Source organism: Pungitius pungitius, chromosome 5 (assembly GCF_949316345.1).
Source record: "Pungitius pungitius chromosome 5, fPunPun2.1, whole genome shotgun sequence".
In the NCBI taxonomy this organism is placed as follows: Eukaryota; Metazoa; Chordata; class Actinopteri; order Perciformes; family Gasterosteidae; genus Pungitius; species Pungitius pungitius.
The window spans coordinates 18158874-18186868 of record NC_084904.1 but is presented as its reverse complement, the minus strand read 5'-3'; the positions used below and the strand labels follow the sequence as shown (position 1 = coordinate 18186868).

Sequence of the window (27995 nt, the reverse complement as noted above, 5' to 3'; positions counted from 1 at the left end):
ACGAGTGCCGCCGTGAGGAAGGACCAGCAACAAATGTATGACATTAGGTCCAAACTTTATTCCGTACATTTTAAACCAAGAATGTTCATTTTCATTTTTTTGCACGCCTAAAACTCTACTTGTTTTGTATACAAGAGTCTAAGAAAAACAACTGCACAACACCACAAGGTTGACAGAGAATGTCCTTTTGCCGCCCACTAAAAAGTGTCCTCCTTTTCTGTCCGGGGCTGGTCCAGTTTTTGACTTGGAAGTCTCAATAATTCCATCATTTTTTTTTTATAAACAAGTGTTACTCCAAGTATCTTTCAGTATCACCAGTCCTGTCTGCTCCCTCCGGATGATTTCTTCATTAGGGTGCTGTGTGCTGCTTTGCATAGATTGCAGATGATCCTTCTAGGCCCCCCTACAACACCCTCTCGTCGTACTTCTCATCCATTGGCCAGGCATGTCTGTTGCCATGATATTCAACAGGGAGGTTTTTCCCCAAGTTTCATTTGATTTTGTTTTTCTAGAAATGGTTAAAAAGACTAATAAATTTACACTGTAATTTTGCAGCAAAGAAATATCAACAAGTTATTTACACAGGTTTTCTTTACAGAGACTGAACAAAGACCTCATAATATATATTTATCTGCATATCTCAAAGGCAAAACAAATGAACAAAACAAATCTGTAATGTAACATTGTACATTGTCACCATTGAGGATATCCTGGTACCATGAGGTTAAATTACTGAAGGATGAAACCAAATCCAGTCTTAACGGCGGGTCATAACGCATATGTCTCACAACCAACTGGGATAAATATTGTAAAAGGCATGACTAATGCACAAAATACATAAAATTCATAGAAATGATATCTATACATGGAACAAGGATAAGAAATGTACAAACTCATTTCGGGACCTTTCTTTTTCCACGGAGCTGAAAAAAAGGTATTTGATTAATATATTAATAATTATCAAATATTTAAGCCGGATATAAACATACACGTATTTATGTTCTCTCGACCGACATTATTCAACCTCCAGTCTACTAAAAATAAAGTCATGGCATGTGCCTAATCAGCCTTCCATACCTTTGCTTTGTACAATCATACCCTTTCCCTTGGGAAGTTTTGCTCTCATCTGGTTGAGAGCAGTGCATTTTGTTCACAAAAAAAGGTTTTTGGGATCCGGAAAGCGGGGATGGTGTGGAGTGCTGTCCGGCGAGGCCTGGTGCTGAAGAACTACTAACGGAGCTACCGGGCCTCGACCTCTTTGGGGTTGCGAGACGGGGAGTAGTCCCGTGGGTCCTGGGTGGTGAGGGGGGTAGTCCTCCTTGGGGAGGCTGGCCTGGCACTGCCGGCTGGCACAAGGGGCGGGGGGGCGCTGAGCGCCGCCGTCGGCGGGGTTCTGTTCAGGGGGCCGTTGTGTCCCGTGGAGGGGCTCAGCCTCGGGTAGTGCATGCCGCCTAAGTGGGGCATAAAGGGGGGCATGTGGGGCAGGTGACCCTCCATGGGGGACTGGTGCAGCTGATGGAGGCGCGCCCTGTCCAGCTCCTCCCTCAGGTGGAGCCGCTCCCGCTCCTCCGCCTGCTGCCTCATCCTCTCGTGCTCCCTGCGCACCTCCAGCAGGTGCTCGTGGTGGGAGTAGTCGTGGGCCTCCCTTTCGCGGTAGGCCCGCTCCTGCTCGTACATGCTGGGGAAGCGGTGCCCCTGCTCGGCCCGGAGCTGGAAGTCCATGCGCCGCTGCAGGTCCAGGCTGCGGTAGGCCTCCCTCAGCGGGTCCCAGGGGAAGGCCTGGTGGGGCAGGCGCTCTCGGCCCGCCAGAGGGCTCACTCCCATGAAGGGGGCCATGCGCGCCCGGTCCAGCACGTTGAGGCTCCCCATCTGGGGCATGCCGCTCATCGAAAGGGGCAGAGAGTGCGCCATGGGGACACCGTGCATGCCGGATGCTGGAATGTCATTGCCCCGCGGCGAGTGGAGAGGGTGCTGGTGGGACAAAGGCGGGTGGTGGTGGTGCGGGTTTACAGGCTGGCTGATTTGAGCAGAGAGGACTTGGGATGGCGGCGGGGGGGCAGGCTCCGAACTCACCACCATGACCTCCTGCTCCTCCTTCCGCTCCTCCTTAATCTTCATATCATTTTTCACCTTATGGAGGAGCTCCGCGGGTGGGGGCTCTTTCCTCTCGCTGTCCTTGAGGGTAGGCGGGGGCCCGCTTGCCATTTTCATGCCCTGCTCATTGATCACTGCCTTGGAGTACGGGGAGGGAGAACGCTGAGCGGGTTTGATGGAGTCTTCTGAGGACCTCCTCTCTAGCATCTCCTTGCCAGGCGAGCGGCTCTCCTTCACCTTCACGTCACCCAGCGCGGACGACTCCCTGTGGCGCTCCAGCAGCTCCTTCTCCGCCTCGCGGACCCGATCCACACTGCCGCTGTGATGTCGTCCCGAGTCGCAGGAGTTCTGGCTGTTTGAGCGTATCAGGCTGCTGATCTGGTAGCTGACCGGCGCCGAGGCCGGGGATGAGCGGTTGGAGTGACGATTGCGATCCACAGAATCCCTGCAGTGACACAACACAACTGTTCGGTTAGTTCCAGTTAAAACAAGCGTCACGTTTTGTACAGAGATGCTTCCAATGATTTTTTTGACACAACCTTTCTCAGAGCTGCTTGTTTGAATTGTGTCTGTTTTTCTTCATTTATTTCAGTTTCCAGAGATACAACTAATGGCGTGGAGAAACGTCAGTGTATCTTTGACATCTCCAAAGCTGATTAGATTTTTGCCCAATCCTCATAGTATGCCGCTGGGAAGGATAACGAGGCCACCTCTAGAGTTGTGATAATGTAATTCAGTGCTTATGGGAATAGTTTTATTATTGGGTTTAAAAACATTCACAATTTCTGTCTTCCACATTTGTTGTGTGTAAGATAAGAAGATTTCTGATCCTTATCATTGAAACAATAAAGTAAAATGTTCATTTTACTGACAGAATTATAGTATTTATTGCTGAAATATTTTTCTCCTATATATCCTCCAATTAATCCCTAAAAAGTACATAACAAAAGCACAACTAGCGTCTCCCTCAACCCCACCTGTCCTTGTCCTTCTCCTCCTTCCCGACGGATGTGTCTCTTTTCTCTTTTTCTCGCTCCCGTTCTCTCTCGTGGCTGTTGGCCGAGCTGCTCCGCTCGTTGTCTGCGCTTTTGGGCCACTGCGGCGGGGTGGGGAAAGATGGCGGGGTGCGTCGAAGTCTGTTCCAGGTGTCGTGGTGGGGGCTGCCAAACGTGGGCAGTCCTCCTGGTCCCTCCTTGGTGCCAAACATGCTGTTGGACCCTGGAGAGAAGGGGGGAGACAGACAGACGAGGGACCCACTGTAAGTTAATTGGGCACAAAACCTTCTTGAGGACAAATAATACGAGAAAGACTCGACAACAAAAGCTGCTTTTGTCTTTGTCTCTGAAGGTTCTCTCACTGAAGCTGTTTGAAAAAGGTAGAGGTTAATGGCTCCCCCCCCCCCAACAGAGAAAAAAAACCCCTCTACTCATTTGCTTTTGGGCTAAAGGGCTTCTCACCCCCTCCTTTCTTGAACTGGATGAACAGGGGAGACTCACTTGCCCTCTGGAGCTGAGGGCTGTGAAAAGCCGAGGGAGACCTCAGCATTCCACAGCACGTCTATTCCAATCACATCCATTTTCACAACAGGGTGACCAATTTGGCACACAAAAAGAGGAGAGATAAAGAGAAAGGGAGAAAGGCATGGAGAGAATGATGCAAGGGAAAAGAAGAAGCCCCCCATGGTGGCGCAGAAGGGGCTTGTCAAATAATTAATAGATGAATTGCCACCAAACAGCGGAGCTGGGAGGGCCCGTTGGCTGCAGCACAGCCAGATTAAAGCCAGACTGTTGGGGACATGGTTGGTTGATGAAGTGGAGGCGGGGAGGGGGGGGGGGGGGTCGCAGTGGCGTGTTGCGCTGCCTTGTTGGGCCTCCCTGTGCTGGAGCTGTTTTGACACAGAAACTACGGCAAAGAGTTTTTCCTCCCCTCCTGGCTCTCCCTGTGGTCTAACGCTGTCCTGCTCTGTCCTCTCACTGGCCATGGGGGCCAGATTGAAAGGGGGAGTCGGTGGAGGAGGCTAGGGGGAGGGAGGGGGCCAGCGCTTACCAAGCGAAGGGTTGCCTAATCCTCCGAAGGCACTGCTTGAAAGGTTGCCGAGGCCGCCATAGGAACTGGAGCGACTGAAAGGATCTGTAAAATGCCAAACAGGGATTAGCAAAAGGGGGGTTGGCTGGCGGTGCTCACCCCCAACACCCACCCGTTCCACTCGGCTTTTCTCTTACAAGCGAGCTCTTTTTTTTTTTTTTTTGCGCTGCCACCCTAGCTCTCTGCCTGGTAATCCTGCAGTAGCCAGGTAGCCTGGGTGCTGGCTTCAATGCCACTAACTGGAGTGGAGTGGCCCTGACCCCTGCTAGGGCGGTTGGAAGAACATTGCTGGATGGGGAAATTAATTTGGAGTTGTTGGAGCTGTGCTGAAAATAGTAGTGCTTGGAAAGGGGAATTGGAAGCTGTAAAGACAGACCACAATGGTTTAAATGGAGGATCGGCGTGTGATGGGCTCGGCCGACGCAGACTAGAGCCTCACAACAAGACAAACATTTACCCTGAGAAGTTAGTGGACAACATTCATCAACTGATAATTTGCAGCCCCCTTTTAATTCACCAAAAATCCATCAGGAAATGCAGGACTTATCCAAAGATTAGGGTTTAAGGATTTTCAGCTCTGGGGATTGTTAATATATTAGAAAAGACAACAATGAAGAAATCTCCTCGGCTTCACAAATGAATTCCCTGGTCAGGGAAATGCTGCTTTCTAAAGCTTCCTCTTCAGAGCACCATGTATTCATAAGCACAAAATGGAACAACTGGAGGGCTTATTCCATGACAGCCACTTGCCACTCCAGAACCAGATAGAATGGTGGAAAATAAATGATGCAGGAAAAAAATAAAAAAATCTTAAACATCATTAACTACCTTCCATTACTTTTGTTAATAATAGTTTCTATATGTTTCTGGTTTTCTTGTAAAAACCAAACCCAGTATGTTCAGTATGTGCAGCGTAAGGAATAAAGTGAACAACAAAGCTGATTCTGATTCTCTTATCCAGCAAATAGAAAAAAGTTGCACCTCATATATTTTCGACAATGGAATATGAGGCTGGTTAATACTTTTTAATGAAACCAGGCTGTCTGGTTATTTGATGGCTTCTCTTCCAATTACCATGAGTTGGCTCAAGAACTGCCGCAACTGACTGACTGCGGATGCCAACTAGGCCCCATATTAACCCTCATATCAAAATGACAAATATCTAGCCTTCAAATGACAACCTGGTGGCTTGTAATGCGTTTAAAATATGTGTAAAAAAAGACAGGGAGAGTGGGTGAGGGACAGAGAGAAAGGGGAACCAAGTGTATAAAAAGATCATAACATGGGTTTACTTACACTTACCTGCCAAATGGCTAGGAGGCAGGAAGCCGCTGGGGTGGGGGACGTGGCCATATGGAGAGGGAGCAGGGTGACCGGAGCCTATCAGAGCACAGGGAATATAACATCATCATCCAATCAAACAAATCGCCATGCAGCGGCAAACCAAAATTATAATTCAGCAGAAAACACAATTCGGACCCCTATTTAGCCAGGATTAAGAATGTAAACGTAAATCAACATTAGAAATGTCTGCAACAGCATCACGGACTTGCTGAACATGCTTGTGAGCTTGATCATTGGGAGGCCACTGGGAGCAAATTAGCCATCGACATTTGACTTTTGTTGCAGCTGTTGCGCGAGTCTATGGTGGCTCATTGAGGTCAGTTTCCGACTGTGCAACAAGCTGGCCTCTTTCACAAGGCATGGTTACCATCACTCATATTCTATGAATTGTTAATGAAAGAACCAATTACAGCTGTGCCTCTGACACACCACTGCATAATTACCAGTCAAAGGCCGCTCGCCTCTCTGTTGCCCTCCAACGCAGAGAAAATCAGTCAATTACCTAACTGAGAGTCATCCATATTCATGGTCATATCTGACTCGCTTTACTGGCAAAACATTTGCAACAAAGGACCTATAATTAAGTGAACATTACACGAGATCCGCCAAAATAAACGATGCCTTTTCATTACAGTGGTGGAACGAGAAGGGAATTATTGATTCACGCGGCTATAAATTCCAGACAAAGACGACGATTTGAATGACAAATACGTTGAAAATAGGATGACATCAGTGTTTTGACTCATTTGTCTTTCCAAGATGGACTTCATCCCCTTTGGAGAATCTACTAACCTGATGAGGAGAACATGGGTCTTGCCAAGTCATGAGTGTACGGAAACCCCGGGAAGACTCCTGGAGCCTGGGGTCGACTGAACAGGTCCAGCTTCCCATTCATGTCTAGTTTGTGAGGATCCAGCTGCATTTGCTGTAATCGAGAGAGGCAGAGGGAAGAAGAGGCAGACAGACAAAATGAATGAGGTTGGTAGGCTACAGTACCGACACATTTCCAACCACAGAGTGAGAGGGATTTAGCCTCGGCTACATTGGGGAAGGAGATCAGAGGAAGACAGAGATATCAACAATGGCTCCATGTCTCCGGTTCTGGCCCACTGTGTTACAACAAATATATGTAAGCTGATTAGGGACACTAAATCCTTGGGAACGGGGGTTCAAGGCCCGACAAAGACTGACACCACTGGGCATGAGGCATTAGCAGAGGACCTCCATGGCAAGGCCACACCATCCTCTGTCAGCCAGAGGAGTATTTCCACGTAAGATTTTTTGTGTGTGTTCAAATACAGCTACATACTACATCAACTACTAATTCAGAGTGCTTTAAAGAGGCGGTTGATGATCTTTCTGTTAAGGTGGAGTGAGCCATGCACAGAGCCTTTTTTGGCTGCTTTGAAAGTTTAATGTTTTAACTGCATTAAAAAAAGAGGAGACGCCATTTCAATTGGAATTGGTATTCTTATTAGCTTTTGCAGCATTCTGTCTGTAATCTGCCCTTTCCACCCATATGGTTGTTTTAATCCAGTAACACAATAGTAGAGCATTTTACAGTTAAAGATCCAACTATGACATGAGCACCCCTACTCATTCCATTACCAATATACTGTATCTGGTTTTACATGACAGCAAGATTCCTGAAAGACACCATTATCCATCTCACGCACCTTCATTTTCTGCTGGTGGTGGTAGATCTGCCATGCGATCTGGACATGCACTGCACACCACTTGCCAGGTTTCTACAAATTTTGAGAGAAACTGAGGTTAGCCTGCTGGCTTTGCTACAGGGAGCTAAAAATCGATTCTGGCATTGAGATTTTCTGGCCAAACTACAAAGTGGGAACTCCTCCGAAATTTTCAACCAGGCAATGGATTAAGAAACTCGAACCCTAACTTTAGCTCAATTGAGACCGTAAAGCTATCATAAAATGAAGCCAATACCCTGAATTGTCTTGATCAGGAGTTGTTGAATAATTTGCAGTTTTAGACTTTGTGGCCTGGCCAGAGAGATGAAACAATTTACGAAACATGAACGGGGGAAACCACTTACCCTGACAGATGTCCTGTATGGATCTGTTATCTGTATGGACAAACGGACAATCAATATCATCAACAACAAGCACCAATAGCCCAAAACGTGCAAAAATTTGCATTCACATTTCACTGCGACACAGTGAACTAACTGCATGTGTGGGTTTCATCATGAGACACAGGGGAGGAGCAGACTGGGTCAGGATGCTACGGGCCTGGTGCTTACCCGTGGATCCTTCTGTAGCAGTGTGTGAGGTACTCCTCCAGGACGTCCCGCAACGTCGATGGAATTAGAGGCCTGACAGAGCGAGAGAGAGAGAGAGAGAGAGAGAGAGAGACACAAGGGGAACATGGTGATCCACTGTCATTCATTGCAAGGCCCATGCACTGTGTTTTTTTGCATGTCATCTTTTAAGCTAATCATTGTCTTGTCTCATCTGGTCCTTGATTCTAAAATAAAATTTGATGGATTGATCATTTGAAACATTTGTAGACCAGGAAAAGAAAAACTTAATGTCTCACGTACTGTGATGTATTTTTAGCATGACCATTTAAAAATTATTCTCAAAAGAATTTTGAGCATTAAAATGAATACCTTTATTTAATTGTAATTTGAAATTTTGCATAATATTTTGCATAATTTAAATCATAGAGATCACTTCCACTATCTAACGGTCCACTTTTAGAATCTCAACACAGAGTTGAAAAATGCTTGATGTCTTGGACATGAAAACGTGGGAAGCCGTTTTAAAACCACTGGAGGTTCCCTCTAGTCAGTGAAAATAGCATCACTCCTCACATTATGTCCTCCTTCAGCAGTTAGGCCCGGAAATGTCACGATGGCCCACTAATCCTGGATGACTGCTACTGCGTGGCTGACGTCAGTAGATGAAACTGCGATGAAGCCTCGAGCCGTGCCAGAGTAACACATCCCTGATCTCTCCGATCTCCTCTCTAAGTGCCGAGATCAGCTTAATTAATCCACCCCTACATCAGGGATGGGAAGATCCTGCAGGGTGACCTGGGTCACCAGACCGCACAAACAAGCCTACACCCCCCCACCCCCACCCTCTGCCCTCTACTCCCCCCCCCCCCACCAAAAATAAGGTTCTCTCCAAGAATACTTAGCAGGGGCTTTGGGCTGTTTCTTGAACCATCTGGAGGGGCCTCCAACAAAAGGCCCCCCAATGAAAGAGCCCCCTGGGAATATGGCCAGCTGATAAGGGCCAGCTTTGATTGGTGGCTTACACCGGGTCACAGCCGCTGGGCATCTGCAAGACAAGCTCACACCCTCCCACTTATTCCTGTTCCTCTCATCCCCACCACCCAATGCGTCTTCTTCCCTTTGCTCTCCTAAACAGACACACGTAATGTCTCTCTCATCTTCAGCATGGCCTGCCACAGTTTGCACAGTCCTGACACCGGTTCAGGTCCAGTAAAGACTGAGTATTAAGGATGGATTTGAATAGGATGGGGCGAGGATTACTAAATCCTGTATAATATCTTCAGTGTAAAAACGACAGCCCAGACTTCTTTACTGGTTATTTCATCAATGGATATATCCTTCAATAATATCTCATTTATAACACATTCACATATTCAGTGTTGTCATCCAAGCACAGACTAAAGTACCATATTTCCACTTATTAAATGAGTTGCTTTAGTGATTTTGAGTGTCTGTAACCTTTTGACCCATGCGAGCTACCATTTACATACAATAGGAAAATTCTGTTTTTGCACGAGCTTCCTTATATTGATCCTTAAATCATCTGTTTGCCAGTAGATCGCTGGTAGACGGTGGGGTTGTGGAGCTGACCTTGGGCTGGAAGGCTCCTTGCAGCGAGCTGAAGGGTCCTGAGTGTGGGAGCAGCGGGGGCATGCCTGGCATGGTAGGGGGGTAGGACGGGAAGAACTGGGGAGAAAGGAGGAGGGTCGGAGATACAAAAAAAGACACAAAACAAAATCATACAGAGTGTACGTATGGGACACAAGACCACAGCAACAATCCATGCTCCAATGGCTCCATTGAAATATGGGAAATATTTGATTTGCGAGAGGCAATATGAAACTCACGTTTGAATGTCGGATGAAGGGATTGTCCAGTTTGGGGGCGTATTTGTCGAACTGAAAATAAAAAGAGAAAATAATTAGGACAGACAATAATATATTTGACCAAAATCCATCACATAAAAGCCTTAATAACAACATATCATTATTTTACACAACAAAAACCAAACCTATTCAGAATAATAAGCCCTGGAGTAAAGCAGCTGGCTTGCCCTGTTGATGGGTTTACGGCATGGTCAGATAGGCAGTACAATTACTAACAATACGACCACTTTAGCAGAGAGCCAACAAGAAGGCATTCTGCAGGATTTTCCAATTGAGCATGAAGAGGTTTGGCGTTGAGGCCCAGCTCAGAGGTTCAGAGCATTTTAAAACCAGAACCCTGGTTTCTCTTTACTGAAACATTTGTAAAAATGTGAATTAAATTGCCTTTGACTGCCATGGATAACTTTTTTTTTTAAATTGCAACTGATGGTATGAATGTGGGAGGAATGTTTGGAGCCTGTTGTTTGACTTTCTATGATTCAACCTGAATCGAGTAGATGACATTTGCAATGGGAAACATATTAGGACAGACCAGCATGAAACTGATGCGGCCTCGACACGCCGCATTGACCTGAGGAAGGCTTTTCAGCAGCTCCAGCCCAACATCATGATCTCAATTGAAATGTTGTAAAATTTAAAAAAAAAGAAAAAGATTGTAATCATGTACTAAACCCATGGGAATCCAGTGAGTAAGCTGAGAAGCAGGGCACGAGGGAGGGAGGGAGGGCGAGAAAGGAGAATGTTTCCCAATGTATGAATGGGGACTTTATATGTCTGTTCGTAAGCCAATACTGGCTCTCTATTTCGAAAGAGCCTAATTGCAACTGACAGTAACTTATTCCTTTTCCGCAAATACACAAACCATTTGCAGGTACTTTTTGCGAGTGTTTTCATAAGGCTCTCTTGGCAGGCGCATATGTTTTGGGTTTACATTAAACAGGAAATTGAGTGGGTATGAATCAGTGTGTGTGTGTGTGTGTGTGTGTGTGGGGGGGGGGGGGGGGGTTGGCTCAGTGGCTGCAGGAGAAAGGGGCCCCCTGGTGAAGCAGGGCCTTTTTACATTTGCACACAAAATGGCTGCAGTGGCAGCAGCGGTGTTGGCGGGCCCCGTTCGTGGGCGATAATGGGCCCAAAATCAAAGACAGACGTCCTGCTGAGAGGAAACGCCGAGCCAGCTTCCGAGCTCGTTAAACAGCTCTTCTGCAGTTACGAAGGCGCGGCCTGTTTAATGTCTGACACGGTCAGAGGGATTTTGGCCGTTTTACGATCTAGTAAAAAAAAAAAAAAAACTCTTGCCCTGGTGATTTGTGTTGCCTGTCACAGTTTTATTGTAAACAGCTTTGGCTAATTGAAGTTTAATATTTCATTCTATAAAAATTAAGGATATGGCTTGTCCTAAGACATGGGGGGGGGGCGGGGGGGCAAGGAGACAGCATAGGAAATACACTGACTGCTGCCATTTGGCACGCCAGCTGCTTGAGGGTGCTAAACAATAAACAAAAATAGAGGCTTCATAATTTCATTAATTACAGCCATTAGCTGAGCACCGATCTGTGGCTTAAATGACATACAGCGTCTAGATAGCGGGAGAAAATAAAGGTACAGAGATTGAGATTGAGAGAGAGAGAGAATATGCAACACTGGGCCAGACCTGGTTTGCCTTTTCATGACAATACATAAAAAAAGAAACAACATCATCATCATTACTAATGCCCCTCTAGGAAAATAGAAGAGACGAAAAAACAGCATTATTACCGGGGAGAGGAATGGAGGGGGGGAAGACATGGGTTAAGTAACAACACAGTTTCAACTAAAAGGGAAAAAAAACAGCAGAAGACATTAATGGCAGTCTCCAATCCCATCGTAATGGCACAACGAGAGATGGGGGGAGGGGGGGGTTATGTGCTTGATAATACCAGCATTAGTGTGATGAGGTAAATCGCCTGTTTGATCTTCAAAGAGAGGACTGCATCCTGTACATAAATCCTACCAAGTAAGGAATTAACAGCAGGCGTGGCAGATATCGTGCATGTGTGTCGGCCTTTTTTTATACTTATCTGAGACTGTGCCATAAATACCAGAGCTTTGATTTCTAATGAACAGGATGGGGGTAATCTTGCAGCGGGGCCTTAATGGGACCACAGGCTCTTAATCAGAGGTCATGACATGATGGATTAGATCTATTAGACTAATGCCAAAAAAGCTACAAATGGATGCCCCGTCTGAATCGACTGTCAGAGACTGGTGAGATTTTAAAATGATGGATGAATAGTTGTAACCTTTTTTCCCCCTTGTACTAATCTGAGAGCTGCCAGTGTCTGACCGCCGCCCCCTTCCCTCCAGACGTGATGGCAGTGAGAGCATGGAAGCAATTACAAACATGATCAAAATAGTTTTGCAATGATGTTGCCCCCCCCCCCCCCCCCACTCCCCACATCCCATTCATCTACAATAAGGTAATTTGATTCAACGGCAAAGGCTTGAAATTGGTCAAAGTGGAGCACACGGACAACACGTGGCAAGGAACTTTCCTCACGAAAATACACAACTCTGCAGGAATGCATTCACACAGACACACACATGGGTTTGACTGCGCCTTTGTTGCTCCTTGTGGGAGTAGGCAAATGAAAATATTCAAAACGATTTAAAACGTGTCCACATGCAAACATTTGAAAAGCCAGCCTGCCTGTCATGTAATACCCCTTTTTGATCCTTGGCAAACACTGCACTGCAAAGTCTGCGTCAACGTTCAAATGAAGGTGATTCACTGATAGCACATTTTGTAAAAGGTGCTTTGGCAGACAGGCATTCTACGAATCGATGTGCTCGGTTGGGATTGACCAACCTGAACAGCAACTAACCCGTTCGTGGACGAGCTAGAAGGCGTGCTGATATGTGTGTGTGATAAAGAGTGTGTTGCAGCTAGCGGGCTAAATCTGCACAGGAATTTGTTCTTATTAGACTAGAAAAAGACTCCCAGCTTCTCATCAGACCTCAGGCGTTAGCAGAATGCAGAAATCAAAAAGAAAATTCCAAATGAATCAATATCATATCCTTTGAAGGGAGGGGTTTCTACAGCTACGGGTCATACTGTGAAGGGAGGAATTGATTGAAGACGAGATTGGGAGGGGTGACAGGTGGGTGGGAAGTTACGGGCTTCTTTTCTTTTTTATTAAATTTGATTTTTTTTTTACTTATCCTCACATTTCTGTCTTGTTTACGCACCATGGTGGGTGCGGTGGGCGGGGTGAGGATGGCGGCCGGGGGCAGACTGGCGGGGAAGGGCGTAAAGGTGTGCTGGTGGGTGTGTTGGTGCTGGTGCATGTGCTGGTGTTGGTGAAACTCAGCCCTCAGGAGCGAAACGGGGGCCAGTGGCGAGGCGGGCGGCCCCCGGCCCCGCTCTGAACTCTGAACCAGGAAGCGGTTGTTCAGCTCCTGCCTCAGGAGGCCATGCTCTGTAAGAAAGGAGAGCGAGGAAACCCCCCCCCAAAAAAAATAAAATAAGGGTGGGGTGGGGGTGGGAAAGGGGGGGGGGACAAGAAAAAAAAAAAAGGCACGGGCGCCCAGTGAGTCTTCACAACAAGGGTAGAAGAGAAAGAAAATAGTCACCTGGCATTCTCTGTTTCTCCAGCTCATGCTGTGAGGGTTTTCTACGTGGGGACTCATTGGTGGTGGTAAGAGAGTTGCCTGTGACAATGTGCCAATCAGAATCCCCGAATGAGGCTGGCAATACATGATTGGTTGGTTGAATGATATCAACAGGCTGGTATCTAAGGACAAGAGAGAACCAAGAGTCATCCCAGCAGAAAACACACACACACGCACGCGCACACACACGCACGCACACACACACACACTCTCGCCCTCTTTCAGAAAGTTGCAATGCACAGCTTGCATATTTATTACATTTAGACGCCGATCCTCGCTGGATACATTTGTTTTCTTTGTATGCAGCATGAAAAGCTTGTTTTGGGAAAGTAGTTGGCTATCATATTTTTTATCACATATTGTCAACCAAATTCTTGTTGATGATGTTGGATCAGATTACTGACCATTCTTTTACTATGTTCTTCCCCAACAAAATAAGGCAGCACATTAAAACATGTGACTTACGGAAGAGGCAGCCGACTACTGCTTTGATTTACTTGTGCCCTTTGAATAAATTGTTTAATAAATATTGAGGTTATTTGATAGATCTGTAGCTGCTGCGCTAACTTTACAGCTTCCAGAACTATAAAGGAATATACTGACATTTTCAGAATGAGCTACGAACATCTGTATTTAATGTGCTACATACAGTGTTTTAGAGATTGATGTAATGTTGTAAGGTTATCAATTGTTCACCTTGTAAACTAGACTATTGTAACCAAAACTAAAATTCCTTTAAACAGTCTATGAAAAATGTAACTTAACTGACATACTGAAGTTACATTTTTCATTAAATCAGTGAAAGAGGAAATAAACCTACATTTTTATCATAACAGATATAAAACAGATATAAAACTTATGTTTGGATAGACCGTTTTACAGAATCAAAGGATAAATAAGTGATGTAATAAATGGACACCTAGCAGATCAAATATGAGCACTTAACTTTACTTTGTAATCAACTCATTTATACGGGTTTAAGTGTAGTTATAACATACATTGGTAGTATTGCACTATGCATAACGTAGGACGTTCTTTCTTAGAACTGTAATGTTAACACAAGTATAGTACAGTTGTGCCGTGAAGTCTAGTACGACTGAACTTAAAACACAACCTCAAATATAAAAGAGCCAATATAGAAACTGTTTCATAGGCAAAACAATCTGATTCATACTCAACAAATTAGTGCAATAAATAAAAATATGTAAGCTAATTGAACTAAAAAATACAGCGAATGTCCTGTAACGGCAACATGTATCCTAGGAGTTTGCGCGTGCAGTGAAGCTAATCATTTCTACCGACCCTGTGAGATGCGCGGCTTTACCTGGGTAGGGGTTGCCGGCAGGGTGCCCGGGCACCACTAAGCTGTTGGTTGGTAAGGTCGGTGGTGGCGGCAGTGTGGCTGGGGTTGCAAACATGGCCGGATGGCGATGGGCCGGGCTCCGTAGGGAGGAATAGTGCGAGGTAGAGAGATTAGCTATGGACAGAGGCAAGGAGGGGGTGGATGATGGGAGCCCGTTGATGTGGTGGTGAGGGGAGGGCTGCAAGTGCTGTTTGGGTAGACCCAGCGGACTGCTGCTGTGGCTGAAGATTTAATGGGAGACAAAAGGCAGAAATCAAATCATTATTTATGCAAACTAACAAGCAAGTTAACATTTGACATTTTCAACCAAGCACAACATGCCTCATTCTTGTACACCCCCCCACCCCCCCACCGCCGGACCCACGCAACAACTCACCTGATGTCGTGGAGGCTGTTGTACTGCAGAGGGTGATGCACCTGGTGGCTGATAACTGGCCGTGGGTGGTGCTGAGGGGGCGGAAGAACACGGGCGTCCTGGTGCAGGTGGGGGTGAGGAGGGTGAGGCTGGTGGTGGGGGTGAGGGTGGGGGTAGGGGTGGGATGGCGCCCTCAACAAGGGAGGGGTAGGGGCAAGGGGCACGGCGTGCTGCTCCCTCTTGACGCTGAGAGGAGGCGGGGTGGGGAGGTACGATCTAGGGGGCTCTGGGGGCGCCGCCGCTGCAGCGGGGGCGGGGGAGCCCGTCGGCGCCGAAGCTGGGGTGGGGCTGGGCACGGCAGGCGTGAAGGGCACCTCGCTGACGCTTTGCTCCTGGCTGCGCTGGAGCCCCGATACTTTGGCCGAGCTGCAAGTCTTGACCTCCGGACTGTCATTCGTTGGCACACCTGGGAACACACGAAGCGGCAAAATGTCAAATGAACATTCGTGAGCTGCAATCTAAAAACGTAATCTGATTGGGTCAATTATGTATTGACTGGTCGAAATGTGAAAGCTCCGTGTGCTGTGTATACAGAGGATCAATGGTGAGTAAAACTCACTAAGCTGTCCAAATGTCTCCTACAAAAGTTCCTCTCGTTCTCTTCTCCCGAGGTTCTATTAAGTGTTTAATCAGGTCATTTTCATGCTTGACGATAATCAGATGATCCAATTTTCTTCCCGCGATCGAGTCAGTATGAATAAATCACAGCTAATTAAAGTTAAATGTCGGCCCCTATTCAAGGCTTTGCTGAGCACACAATCTGGCATGAAATAATTATGTTTCAATTGTGCTGTGAGGAGAGATCGTGGCCCTTTATCTTGGCCTTTCTACCCCCCTCCCCCTGATCTTTCAGGGGATTTAGGAAACCACAGCAAAGCCCTCTGAACTCAACCACTTTGTCCTTACCATTCATCAGGGGGCTTTTCGACAGGCGAGCTTTTATAATCAGCATTCCACTGAACAACGACTTTTTATACTTAGGCTGTTGCAGTTTAATAGTTAGTAATTATATGCTATTGTAGAAGGAAAATTAAAGCATTTCGACACCTTTTACATACAAAAAAAAATCTCAAAGCACTTATGATTCAGAATTAAAAAAAAGAAAACGCATTATTTCAACAAAAAAAAGCGGAATCGACCACAAAGAATTGAAGTCCTAGGAGATGGTAACTGGTGCTACAACTACATTAGCTAAAATACTACTAAATCTTCTCATCAAAGACGCCAGTGGTGAAATTTGATTTAAGCAGAGGAACATCACACAGAAAATCAGAGAAAGTGTTCACAGGCTGAAAGATTCAGAGGAAGAGAGGAGACAGCCTGGTGGAGACGAGGCTCTCTAAACAGCTCTAATCTACAGCCAAGATGCAGCACTACTTCAGTCAGAAGGCTCACAAGCGCCGCAATTAAAAAAAGAACTCTGCGGGCCTTCTCGACAGTTACACAAAATCAGAGGAGCCGTGGGCTGCTGTTGAGCCAGTGAGAACTCTACATGCAGCCCACTAATGGAATATCCAGTCCCTATTAACAGGCTGCTTAATCTTTCAAGGATCACCCATAAAAAGGCCAATAAAAATGCAGGGCAGAGCTTTTATTTTTTTTAATATGTTGAGTACCCCCACCTTTGCTCTCTGCGTTTTATAGGAGAACTGGGGCTGGCTAAGGTGTCACGATTTTCAAATGAAATCCGGGGGTCCAGGCGTTCTATAGACCTCCAGATTTATAGGGGGCAGAAATTTGGATTAAACTGTCAAGGCTCTGGTCCCTGCGAGGGGGAGAGAGAACGAGACCGAAGGCAGAGACGGAGAGACGGGGCACAGGCAGACAAACGGGGCGGTGACGCAAATATCCAGTCTAAATGTCGCCGTTGGCTGATGTTGCCGTGGCAACCTCTCCTCTCAGACACAATGCAAAGCGAGTGATACCGAATGGAAGTCTCACCACGACCACACGGAGAGGGGTTTCTAATACTAATGCTGGCAAGCCAGAGCAACAGCCAGCGCCGGGTTATCTTAACGATGATTCTAATGGGCTCTAATGGAGGAAGGAAAGTGAGCCCGGACCAACCCATCCCTCATTAAAACCCCTCTGCATCCACAGATATACAAACAAAATAATCCGTTTTCAGTGTGTTTATATTAGACGCATTACAGCCCCCGACATCTTCATATCATAGTGGGGCAGCACAAAGAGACATCATCTGACCATATTCATTGGAGATCAATATTTTATTTTTTAACATTCTAGGATATATTCCAATGCAGAGTTACAGTGTGATAGACCTTTAAAATGCACGTCTAGCTTCCTTAGCAGCAATCCAATTGAACAATTGCTGGTATAAGACACTGCCACTGTGCACAGTTTTAGATTATTGCCTTTACAGCGCTTTGTGTCGGCGGCAGCCATTTTGTGTGTAACTTAATGCGCAGTGTTAACAAGCTGACAGGAATGTCTCTCTGACACATGTCACCTAAGGGCTAAATGTGGCCACAGACACCGCCCCCCTCGCCGCAAAGCCGCACAACTGTCAATTGGAGAGCATTTCAGCAAACTGCCAAGTTCTGCATTCGTTTTGATCTTCTTTTCCTCAGGCGACAGAGCACACATACCAATCCCTGCATTCACATGCCGAGGGGAACAGTAGGCGAGCCACAGGCAGTCATGCGAAACAAATGGCAGACCAGTGTTTGATACAACAACAAAAAAAAAGAAAAACGTGCTGTCCTGAAGCCCTGCCCCGCGAACCTGAGCAGATGGTGTGAGTGACTCAGGCAGGTTGGAGGGCAGCCCGGCGGTGGCGGGTTAGGGGGGGTGGGGGGGTGGCGGCCCCCCCTCACACTCTGCCGTTAGCCGGGTTAGTGCACCACAGGGACGGGGGGACATTCCCAGGGGGTTGTTGGCTGGTCTGCTCACCAGATGACATCTCGTCCCAGTATTGATCTTTTTATAGTTGGTCCAGTGGCACTGTTTACTCAGGGGAATCGGGCCCTGCCCTTTGCTCGCTTGTCTGAGTTTGCGGGGGGGCGGGGGGGGGGGTTCAGGGGTTGCAGCGGTAGTATAGGACACAGGGGCTGCGGTAGCAGACGGACAACAGGCCACTGGGAATCGCTGGTCATGACTGATGTGTCCAGCGGGGACTCTGGGGTGAACAGTGCCGCTACACAGCTGTTCCTGCTCACAATACCCCGTCACCCTGTTTGTCCCGGTGGAACATCTAGGGAGCTGGCACCGTTCTGGTCCTATGTGGTCTTCGTGTAGCCAGATGGCATGGCCTTGAATGGCTTGGACCAGTCTGGAATGGCTTGGCGTTGAGCTGGACCAGGATGGGCCGGGTGTCATCATCAAAGAGACTTCAGTGAAGGACAACAGGGCTCCTCACTGTGAGCAGGATTTGCCTCTAAGGCCTAGTCTGTTGACACATGCCATTTCAAGAACACAATGCACAAGCCCTGTAGGGCAGTCCTACATTATTCTACTCTCAAATGCTTTGAGTTGCAAAACTACAGCCTTTCAAAACATTCCCTCGAAAACATTTGGCTCAACCACTTTGTTTCAAATACACACCTGGCTACCTGCAAATGGCCCCAACGATCCTGAATGAGACAAGGACCCTAGAGGAGATCCTCATTCAGCCTCCGACTAAAACCCTTAACAAAGTTATGCTGTGAATGCAAATCAGTGAGTAACATAAATTACCTGCTCACCATGCCACAAAGCCAGTATATACAAGAGCTAGGGAAATAGAACCTGCATGCAAAAAGCGTGTTCAGAATAAACACAAGGGTATGCAAATTCTCCCCGTAGCACGAGGGGTTGGGGGCCAGGAGAAGATTTAGGCCACTGGGTGCTCTCATGTAGTAGGCAAACACTGCGGTTCGCTCCCTCCGTGGCTTTGCTAAGGCACAAACAGTCAAGGCACTGATCAAATAAGGAACACGAGCAGACCGATATTTAAATAAAGCTGCATATCTGCCGAAAGACGTTGGAGGATGCGGGAGGTATGTGAGAACGCACGCCGACGCCATGCGTCTCCCACTGCTCTCGACGGTTGAGCTCACAATGATTTGGTTTTTGTTCCTCTCTAGACAAGCAATCTGCACAGAGCCGAGGCTTAGCTCATGAGTGAGTGACTGTGGAAGATGGCTATAACAGATACTGGCAGGAGGCAGGAAACCGCAGTCTTGGCAATCAACACTTTGTTGCTGTGAGGTATTCTTTCATTAAAAAAAAAAGGTGGGGTGATTTCAACAAAAAATATTTTGTATGAGAGGAACAGAAGGGCTGAGCTGTGTTGAATCATTGTGCTAATAATAAAATCATAGGAGAAATTTGCAATGGCTTGCTTTCCCTCACACTATTTAATCTGCCTCGAGCATCTCCAAGCTGGTAACGAGGGGAGCCAAGGCGGCGTTTTTGCAAATCACTCAGAGATGTTAATGGGAGAGTGGACGAGGAAAAAGCCCGGCCAAGATAGCTAAAGAGTGGGGACAGCTGGCACGTTTCAATTATTTCTCTCTGTCTCTTTGCCGCAGCTGACAAAAGGAGTGGATGGCAGCAGAATGGGGATGGGTGTTAAGCTGTAACACGTTTACAGTCAAAGCCAAGGCATAAATTGAGAACCTAATGTTCATTTCAGAGAGCTGGCAGCTCGAGCTGCGGGGGGGAATCGGTTTTTCCTGTGCATATTGGATCCCAACTCAAACACCGGCCATATGGCGCGGGGCGCATATGCACAGATTCACCTCTCACGGCATCCGTGCCAGTGTTGTGAAAGGGAGGCAAATCACGCCAGGCACATCTTCAAATTCAAGAGGAGGGAAAGACAGACCAGCGAAGAGAAAGCGTCTAAACGTTGACTGTGTCGTCTAAGGTCCCGCGGCCCTCTAAAAGCAACGTGGAACCGTCATTAACCTCTGGCTGCAGAGCTGAGCTGGAGAACACAGCTGGGTTTATCCACAGTGCGTGCCACTGGGCTCGCCTGAATAAAAAGAGGGTGGACATCTTGGATCTCAGGGACAGAACAGCTCAAGTCTCGTGGCTCCTCTGACACAGCCCACCCTGCCCGTCAGGAATTTGACCTCCTTTCGCTGTCACCGACCCCAGGGTGACTGTTCTTAGCCTGAGTCCGCTGGGGACGGACAGGCAACAGGCAGGGAAAGGGGGAGGGGAGATCTGAACGTTAAAAATTCATCTCATGTTTAAAAGCAGAGGAGCCTTCAGGAGTTATTTGCGAAATGATGCAGGCACTCGCCTTATCATTTCATTAATTAGCACGGCGCGCCTGCCTGATGGACTCGAACGCCGCAGCGGCAGCTGTCTCGATTGATTACGACAGTGGACGTGGTGCTGCAATTAACGAGGTGACTGGAGACAACGCCTGCCACTTCTGGTAAAAGACTTAACTCCTGCTTCCAACACCACCGCACAGCGGTGGGAGGACAGTTGCAGCCTCCCTGCGTCTCCCATACCTACAAGACCTTCATCAGAGTCTCTCCGCGGGCCGATGTGGATCGCAGTGTGGGCTGCAGCGCGTCAGCGCTACTTAGGCTTGCATAACGCCTGAAAATGATCACTCTGGTGCCCCGCAGGAGAGCTTTCTCTGTGAGCCCACCAACTGGTTGGTAAGGGAGGTAGGTGAGAACGATACGTGAGACACAATGACAGGAGAGATTTTGCCAGGCGAGCACCAGGTTGGAGCAGAAAGGAAGGGGCGTGTGAACAGGAGCGAGGCTTTCCATCCTCATTTCATGTAGGAACATGCATGGAGCCCACATGCCTCTAAGTGGATGTAATATTCGCTTTCAGCGCCACACTGATTACTCTTCAATGGAAGGGAAATGGCTGGGTGAAAATCCTTCAACAAATCCTAAGTGGCATGACAGTGGGCTGAGAGAGCCTGCATGCCTTTCTGTTCCTCCTCCGTCTCCATTTTCACTACCTGCTCAGAAAGTAAAGCAACAATGGGATGTTGACAGCTCCTAACCAGCCGCAATACCTCATTTACTGTTTTGACATCTGCGGCCATTGCAACTTGATGCCATGAAAGTGGTAGAACAAACATCTTTGCCAACATATCATGTTTCCTCATGTGTTATCAGATAAAAGGGTTGGTCGGTATTTGAATTTACAAGCTGCGGTTCAGACTAAAATGTTGCCTGAGCTATTCACCTGCTTCATGCAAAAACAGCAGCCATTTTAAAAATATCAAATGATGCCCCCTGACAGTAGTATGCAGAAGCACCCGTCTTTCCAAAGAGGTGGTATTCTATAGGTGTCAACGGCTACTGCCCGAGATCCGTCAATCAACTACCACACTTTTGCATTGCGTTGGGCTGTACAAATATGACCTGCACTCCCCACAAAAGAAAATACTGTTTGACTACCAAAACTATATGAAAAAAAAAATACTTTGAATGCACTATTTTGTATAGCACAGTGAATGATGATCTTGAGTGTAGGGGAAATGTGGGTGAACGCAAAAGGTTAAGATCTTAGGGGACTATTTGTCCAAAGATAGCACACCCGTGTGCATTAAAGTGCTTTGGATTAGGTTTCGCACATCTCCGGGCGAAAAAAACAACACACAGTCCGGTATAGACACGCTGATGAAATGAATGCCTCTTCTATAGGAGGAGCCTGCTGCTGAGCTGCTCCTGGGGTGCTGTTGTGTAATTAGGCTTACAGATGGAGACCCAGCAGCTGTTCAAGACCAGACTAAAGCTGCCATTTCCCCACCCCCCCCACCCCCCCGCTAACGGTTGCACACCAAAATAACTGCTTTTTTTTAGCCTTTTTTTTCCTGCAACAATCCAAGCTTGATGCTATGTGAAAGTAGACTTCAGTTGTGGTTCTATTACATGTCACGGCTGATGACACACTCCGAGGACAGAGGTGGAGATGTTTGGAATAGCTCTCATACAGAGCTCAGTTAAACAAAACACACACACACACACACACAATTGTCCTCAAAATCTCTCGCCTCTTTTCACTTCCATGTCCTCCACCATTGCAAGAAAGGAGCGACAATTGGAGGGTGTATCAAGTTTCTCCTTTGCTGTCCTTCCTTAGACCCCATTCATCATTCTTGAAGAGACAGAGAGAGGATGTTAGTGAAATTAGGGATAAAGTGACCCAGGCGGAGGGAGAAAGAGGTTTGTTAGTAAGGCAGGAGAGATGGAAGTGGGAGAAGATATATATATATATATATATATATCTATATATATATATATATATGTATTCTGACCTTTAGGGCTGCTGCTGACCTAAACCCAACGTCTCTTATGCCTTAAGCCACACATGCAGAAAGCGGTGTGAGACCCTGGCTCCCTCAATCCGTATGGACAAGGAACATTAACAACAGCCTGCACGCTTTCGGGGCTGCTTTGAGCGGCCCGCATTTCACCGCGGCGTTTCCAAACGCGGCAACTGAAGAATTGATTTGTTTGTCAGTTTGGGGAAATGCGAGTGTGTCTGTGAGCGGAGTGGGCTGCATGGCGAAACCGGAGCGAAATTGGACTCCGCAACGAGCGTAATCGCTGGGGAGATGAAACAGACTACGCCGGGGAAAAGAAAAAGAAGGAAAAAAAAGACAACACCAGGCCCCGGCAACGTGTCGAGCAAGGCAGGCTGGCACACGGGCCAAAAACACAGAAACACACTTTTCTTTCTGCTCGACATATTTCAGACAGCAGATGACAAAACAACACTGAAAGAGTTAGAGGAATCCAAATCAATCTGCCAAGTGTGTCTGACCGTTTCATGAATCCGCGTCGAAGCGGGGGCTCCACATCACATCAAACCCCCGTAAAACCTCCTGGAAAGGCCCCCCCCCCGCTTTAGTGGCCCGGCGCTTAGATTATTGTGTGCGGCTAAAAGGTAAGTGCCGGGGGTGTCACACTTGAGAGTGTGTTTTAAGCACCATAAAGTCAAAACCCAGATGGCTCATCTTCCCTGAAATACATGTCCACTCTACCTTGGCTCCGGTGGCAGCTGCTGCCCGGATTAGTTTAGTGCCGGGCCAACCCAGCACACTAATACAATGTTCCTGGGCTGATAAGGAACCCAGGGCACTTCAGCACTCGCCATGCACTTAACAGCTGATAGGTCAATACCTGTGTCATTAGCGATAGCCCTATATAGATCTTTTCCATAAACGCGGGGGGCCCATGATTTTGATGTAATTTGTCAGTGTTAGGCTTCAACAGATGTGCCCTTTTGAAAATATCAGCGCTGATAGTTCTGGACTGAACTGGAAGATGACTAGTTTTGGTTTGCTGGTCAATAAGTTTACAATAAATATAAATAGCAGGTTCTTGTGCCAATAAAACACAAAAATCAGACCCAATCTCAATTTTATACTGTATTTTATAGAGGTGGAAAAGACAAATTTGGACAAAAGGTAAATATTACCAAAACCGTATATATCTGTCCGGCCCTTGCCAATACTGCCAATATTGCTCTGTATACACCTTCCCATTGGTCATGTGAAATTGGAGATATTTCTTTCGTTCCGTTCCAAAGCCAACATCAGTGAATTTCCAGTTCTGCTCTTCGCCCGTCGACACAGCAGCACTGCGCCAGCAGCCAGGGAGGTTGGAGCCCATGCTCTGTTTAGTGGGGTTTTACAGCCATTCAGAGGCCATTAGGGGCCCCGCCACCGGGCCCCAGCGCTGGGAATTCACCATTAGCCAAAAACAACAGCCAAACAGATGACCGCTTGAATATTGGAGTGGACCACTGTGCATATTATCTTCTTTTTTTTTTTACTTCCCTGAAATGGCCAAAATTCCGCTCTCACTGTGTGTCAGTGAATTACCACCACAAACACTGGAACCATTAAAGGCCCTTTTCTCCAGTGAAACAACAGAACACAGTCCCTTTCTCAGCGGAGGGTGTTGGGATGCTGCTTTAAACAAGTGTTGAGTTCAGGGCCTCAAACCCAGCTCCCTGTCATACTGTACTGCAACATTGCTTCATGATAAGACATTGAAAAAAAACATGGATGCTAATATGCTGCAACTGGAAAGGCATGTACCGCCGAAACAACATATTGTACGTGGACCACCTGGAAAGTCTAGGAAAACATTTCATACGGCCTGATGATTTTTCAGCTTAATCTAGGATCTTGTTTCCTGAGCCCATCTCGATTCTACCCAGAATCCTCGCTGAGGCGTTCTTGCAATACGTGGATTTGTCTTGTCCATCATGGAACCAAAAGCGTTTCACATCCGTTCTGTTCCTGGCAATGGTTTTCCCCATCTTTACAAGCCCGTGTGAAGGGCTTCCCAAAATGTCCAATCCATTACAAGCATGTTTATAATATCCATCTCGGCTGACAATGGGTCCCCGTGCCAGCGATTGTACATTATCCAAGCTTCGCGTTTGGCCACAATCGCCTACCATCTGGCTTCGTCAATGAGCGTCACCGCGTCATCTGCAAACAACATTGGCTCCGTACCGCTCAACACAGATGAGCTTAAAACGCGCATGGCGGGGGAACCGGGGATCTTCAAACAAATGCAGGGGGGGAGGGGGTGGGGGTGGGGTACCCACTCTCTCTGGCAGAAAGGCTGGAGTTTGGAATAAAGGATTAAAAACAAGAAAAACAAGTGATCACAGGCGACACGATTTACATTTCAGGCCTGACAGTAGTGATAAGACGCTGGTCATGTATTATTCCAAGTGAACAATAGGAACGTCTTCCACACTGCAGCCGGCTGCACTGGAGGAGAGGGAGATGGAGATTAAGATTAGACAGAAGATGTGGTGAGAGCTACAGCTCTCCAAAGTTACCCTAAATTCTTCCCTTTATCCTCTCTAAAAGAAAAGAAAACACAGAGCCTACATCCATTTTCGCCAATGGTGATTCCCAAACAAGATGAGAGTCAACCCAGTGGTTTATGCTAACTGGGAGGCTGCAGCTTATCTGCTACAAAGCCTTTTATAGTCAGGCACCGTCTGATTTCCTCCCTCGCTGGGGAGGCACCAGCTCCCTTCACACAGCTAAGACGAGCAACTAAGAAGGGTTGGGTTCATCACACAGCTTCAATGGGAAACATTGATTTGTCCAATCGTGATTTCTCTGCGATGCTCAGTGTGCGTAGGCCGAAAGCTCTATATTCGCAATGACAGTGATGGTCGTGAACTGATTTCAACATTGAGAATCTCTCGGGGCGGCTGTGTTGTGGCGGTTCATAGCTGGACTAATAAAACAGAGTTATACCTCTGGGTCAAAGCCACATAACCTCACATGTGCTTTTCTTCAATCATGTTGTACAATGCTGCTGATGGCGTGGCAAGCAAGGGGCCCGGGATGGCAGTAACCTGGTATTTCATCATCTAACCCAAACTGAAGGGACAGCACTGAAAACCCCAAAAGGAGACATTGGCCTCTGTTGGGTATAGCAGATGACCGTGTACCCTGTAAAGCTCTCTGTATATACCAACCTGTTCTTAACAGTGAGATGCACAACTCAAAGATGTTGCACCCCAGGCATTATACACTGAAGCTGTAATAGTGAGACCGGGGCCAAAAGTGCTGGTCATGCCCCCCGACAACTTATCCGAAAACTCCCCCGTGGCCTGTAGCGATTGTGTAACTGCTCCCTCTCCACAGCTGGAGCTAAATCCATATCCAGTCAATGAACACACAGTCACACAATGAGGCCTAATCACAGAGCCCTCAGTGTGACTCCCGTTTTCTGTCACAACAGCTGTCCACCACCCAAGGGCTCGCTGACACCGATAGGATTGACTGACGGGTGTCAAGCGTTCTGACGTGTAATACATTATCGCTCAGAGTTTGTTTCACGATTGAAGCTCGATCAGCGATGAACCAATACTCTAAACGGGGGGCTAAGTTAATATTTCATGCACACCAGGGTCTCCGCACCGACCAGTTGCTTTCCTAATGGATATAATAGTGCTCTACAGGGGCCAATGAGAGCGCCCAGGGAAAGCATGACATATCAGCACTGATTTTACAAGCTTTCTAATTGCCGTGCATAGAAAATCAGGAGTGTCTTTGAAAAACAAGCGGCTTGTAAGAGCCTGTGCAGTTTTGACATCACATCCTGAAGCATATAAGACCAAACAATTCCCTTCAGCCCTTCAAGGTGGCAGGCCATAGAGGGATTGTGGGTAATGTGGCTCGCTCCCTCTGACTGCCTGCCACTTTGAGCTACATAAATAGTACATGACGTTGTAATCGTAATTTAAAACGCCATAAATATTGAAGAATTAAAATAATTTATGGACCACTGCGGTGCAAATGGATATGTGTGTGTGTGTGTGTGTGGGAGTGTTTTGTCTCCTTTCACTCCTCTCTTGCAGTGTACGGTGAAACGCTGGGCAGCGGCGGTGCAAGCTGGGGATTCTGTAATTGCTTTTTCTGTCCCCGAAGCAGGTCTTCCTGCTTTAAATCAAAAAAGGCAATCTCTGTCAGTAATGGCTCAATTAATAATTAAACACCTGTTGTCTCTCCGCCAGGCTCCCCCTATTTATTTTCATCTTTCAGACAGGGATGGCTTCACGAACAGCGTTAGCACTATCAATAAAGGGGACATTGATATCGGCCCCTTTCCCTTCAAAAAACGAATCACCCAGCTCATAAACTGTCCGATGCCTGTGAGGAGTAATAACGCAGAGATTAATAAAGAAACAAGCCATAATCTTTCTTCTTCTTTTCTATCCCCGAACTGAAGTGTTATCCGCTCTCTGTTCTCTGCTCGGTGTTTGTACCGCTTTAATATTTAAATACAAATCAGGAGAACACACAAAGTACCGTTGAAGCTCAGTAACAAGTGACGTGGTGCTGGAGGCAAGAGGGATGGTTTATTGGATGTCTCGCAAGCTGCCTGGATTTGGTCAAAGAAATTCAACGGCCTACTTTCAATAGGAGCGTTTGCTAATCTGTCTTTGGGAAGTCCTTGCGGTCCTTGTGTTTTTACAACAACATCCAGCCAGCCAGCCAGCCAGCGACACTCTTCATCCACCGCCACTCACTCCTGATTCAACAGTGGCGAAAAGCTGATTAGTTGGTCACAGGGTCAACCTCCATTCATTATTTAATGGGTGACAGGCTGCACACAGTCAGGCAGGCTGCCGAGGTTAGTGATACATTACAGTGACCTGGCCAGAGGAGAGCCGCCCAGTCCAATACAAACATGCTCTATCAACGACTTCGCTGTGGCTGATACGCCCCCCCGAATCCCCTCTGCCCCCGACCTTGCCGCTCCCTTTTTTTTTCTCAAATGACCAGCATCCCTCCCTTCTCTTTCATTCAGAGTCCAGCAGGTGGGACTGGGTGGCATTTTCCTGGAAGCATGCACTGTAGGGGCAGGCCCGTAACTATGGCTGGTGAAGGTAACTGAGAGGAGGAGAAGGAGGAGGAGGAGGAGGAGGAGGAGGCTGTTGCTATTTTATTGACATGCAGCAAACAGCAGTGGTGGAACAAAGGCCACTCAGCACCTATTGAGAGAGCGGGCCTGCACCCACAGCGGTTGATTAACGATTCGGCACGGGGACACTGGACTGTGTAGCACATAATGAGAGCTTAGGGAGCATGCCGTGAGCTGATGGGGGAGGGAGGAATGACAGAGGTGGGTCTCAGATTCAAGAGGGAAGAGGGGAGAGAGAGGCGGGCTTCAACCATGAGGAATTGATTTCCTACAATAGAAGATTGATATATGAGAAAAAGGGCTCAAAAGAAGAAGAAAAAACAAGGGTATGGCCAGAACCTAAATCCTTAAGCTACAGCATTGCTAATGTGTTTATATATAAACAGTTAGAGGATAAGCCCTAAATCCACTGCCAAGCTAAATGGTTTATGCATCTTGTTTGTTTACTTCTGTGTCAATTAGGCAAATTGGTCCAACATCCCTGACGAGCAAGAGA

General features: G+C 47.1%; 1 protein-coding gene across 12 annotated transcripts in view; it reads right to left on the bottom strand.

Annotated features, from left to right (window-relative positions):
• Positions 1 to 38: 38 nt before the first annotated feature.
• The window catches only part of fbrsl1 (fibrosin-like 1), a 220031-nt gene continuing 192074 nt past the window's right edge, over positions 39 to 27995 (bottom strand). For 6 of the 12 annotated variants that reach the window (XM_062562464.1, XM_062562467.1, XM_037483147.2 and 3 more), the window contains 13 exons: positions 15063 to 15507; positions 14648 to 14907; positions 12880 to 13130; positions 9637 to 9687; positions 9380 to 9475; positions 7790 to 7861; positions 7583 to 7612; positions 7200 to 7271; positions 6316 to 6448; positions 5476 to 5559; positions 4141 to 4224; positions 3072 to 3312; positions 39 to 2539 (listed from right to left, as the gene is read on the bottom strand). In XM_062562464.1, the coding sequence (XP_062418448.1) occupies positions 1240 to 2539; positions 3072 to 3312; positions 4141 to 4224; positions 5476 to 5559; positions 6316 to 6448; positions 7200 to 7271; positions 7583 to 7612; positions 7790 to 7861; positions 9380 to 9475; positions 9637 to 9687; positions 12880 to 13130; positions 14648 to 14907; positions 15063 to 15507 (3119 nt within the window). In that variant the 3' untranslated portion in view covers positions 39 to 1239. Of the gene's footprint in view, positions 2540 to 3071; positions 3313 to 4140; positions 4225 to 5475; positions 5560 to 6315; positions 6449 to 7199; positions 7272 to 7582; positions 7613 to 7789; positions 7862 to 9379; positions 9476 to 9636; positions 9688 to 12879; positions 13131 to 13284; positions 13446 to 14647; positions 14908 to 15062; positions 15508 to 27995 lie in introns of all 12 variants that reach the window. The other 6 variants (XM_062562466.1, XM_062562465.1, XM_062562471.1 and 3 more) reach the window with 6 other exon arrangements.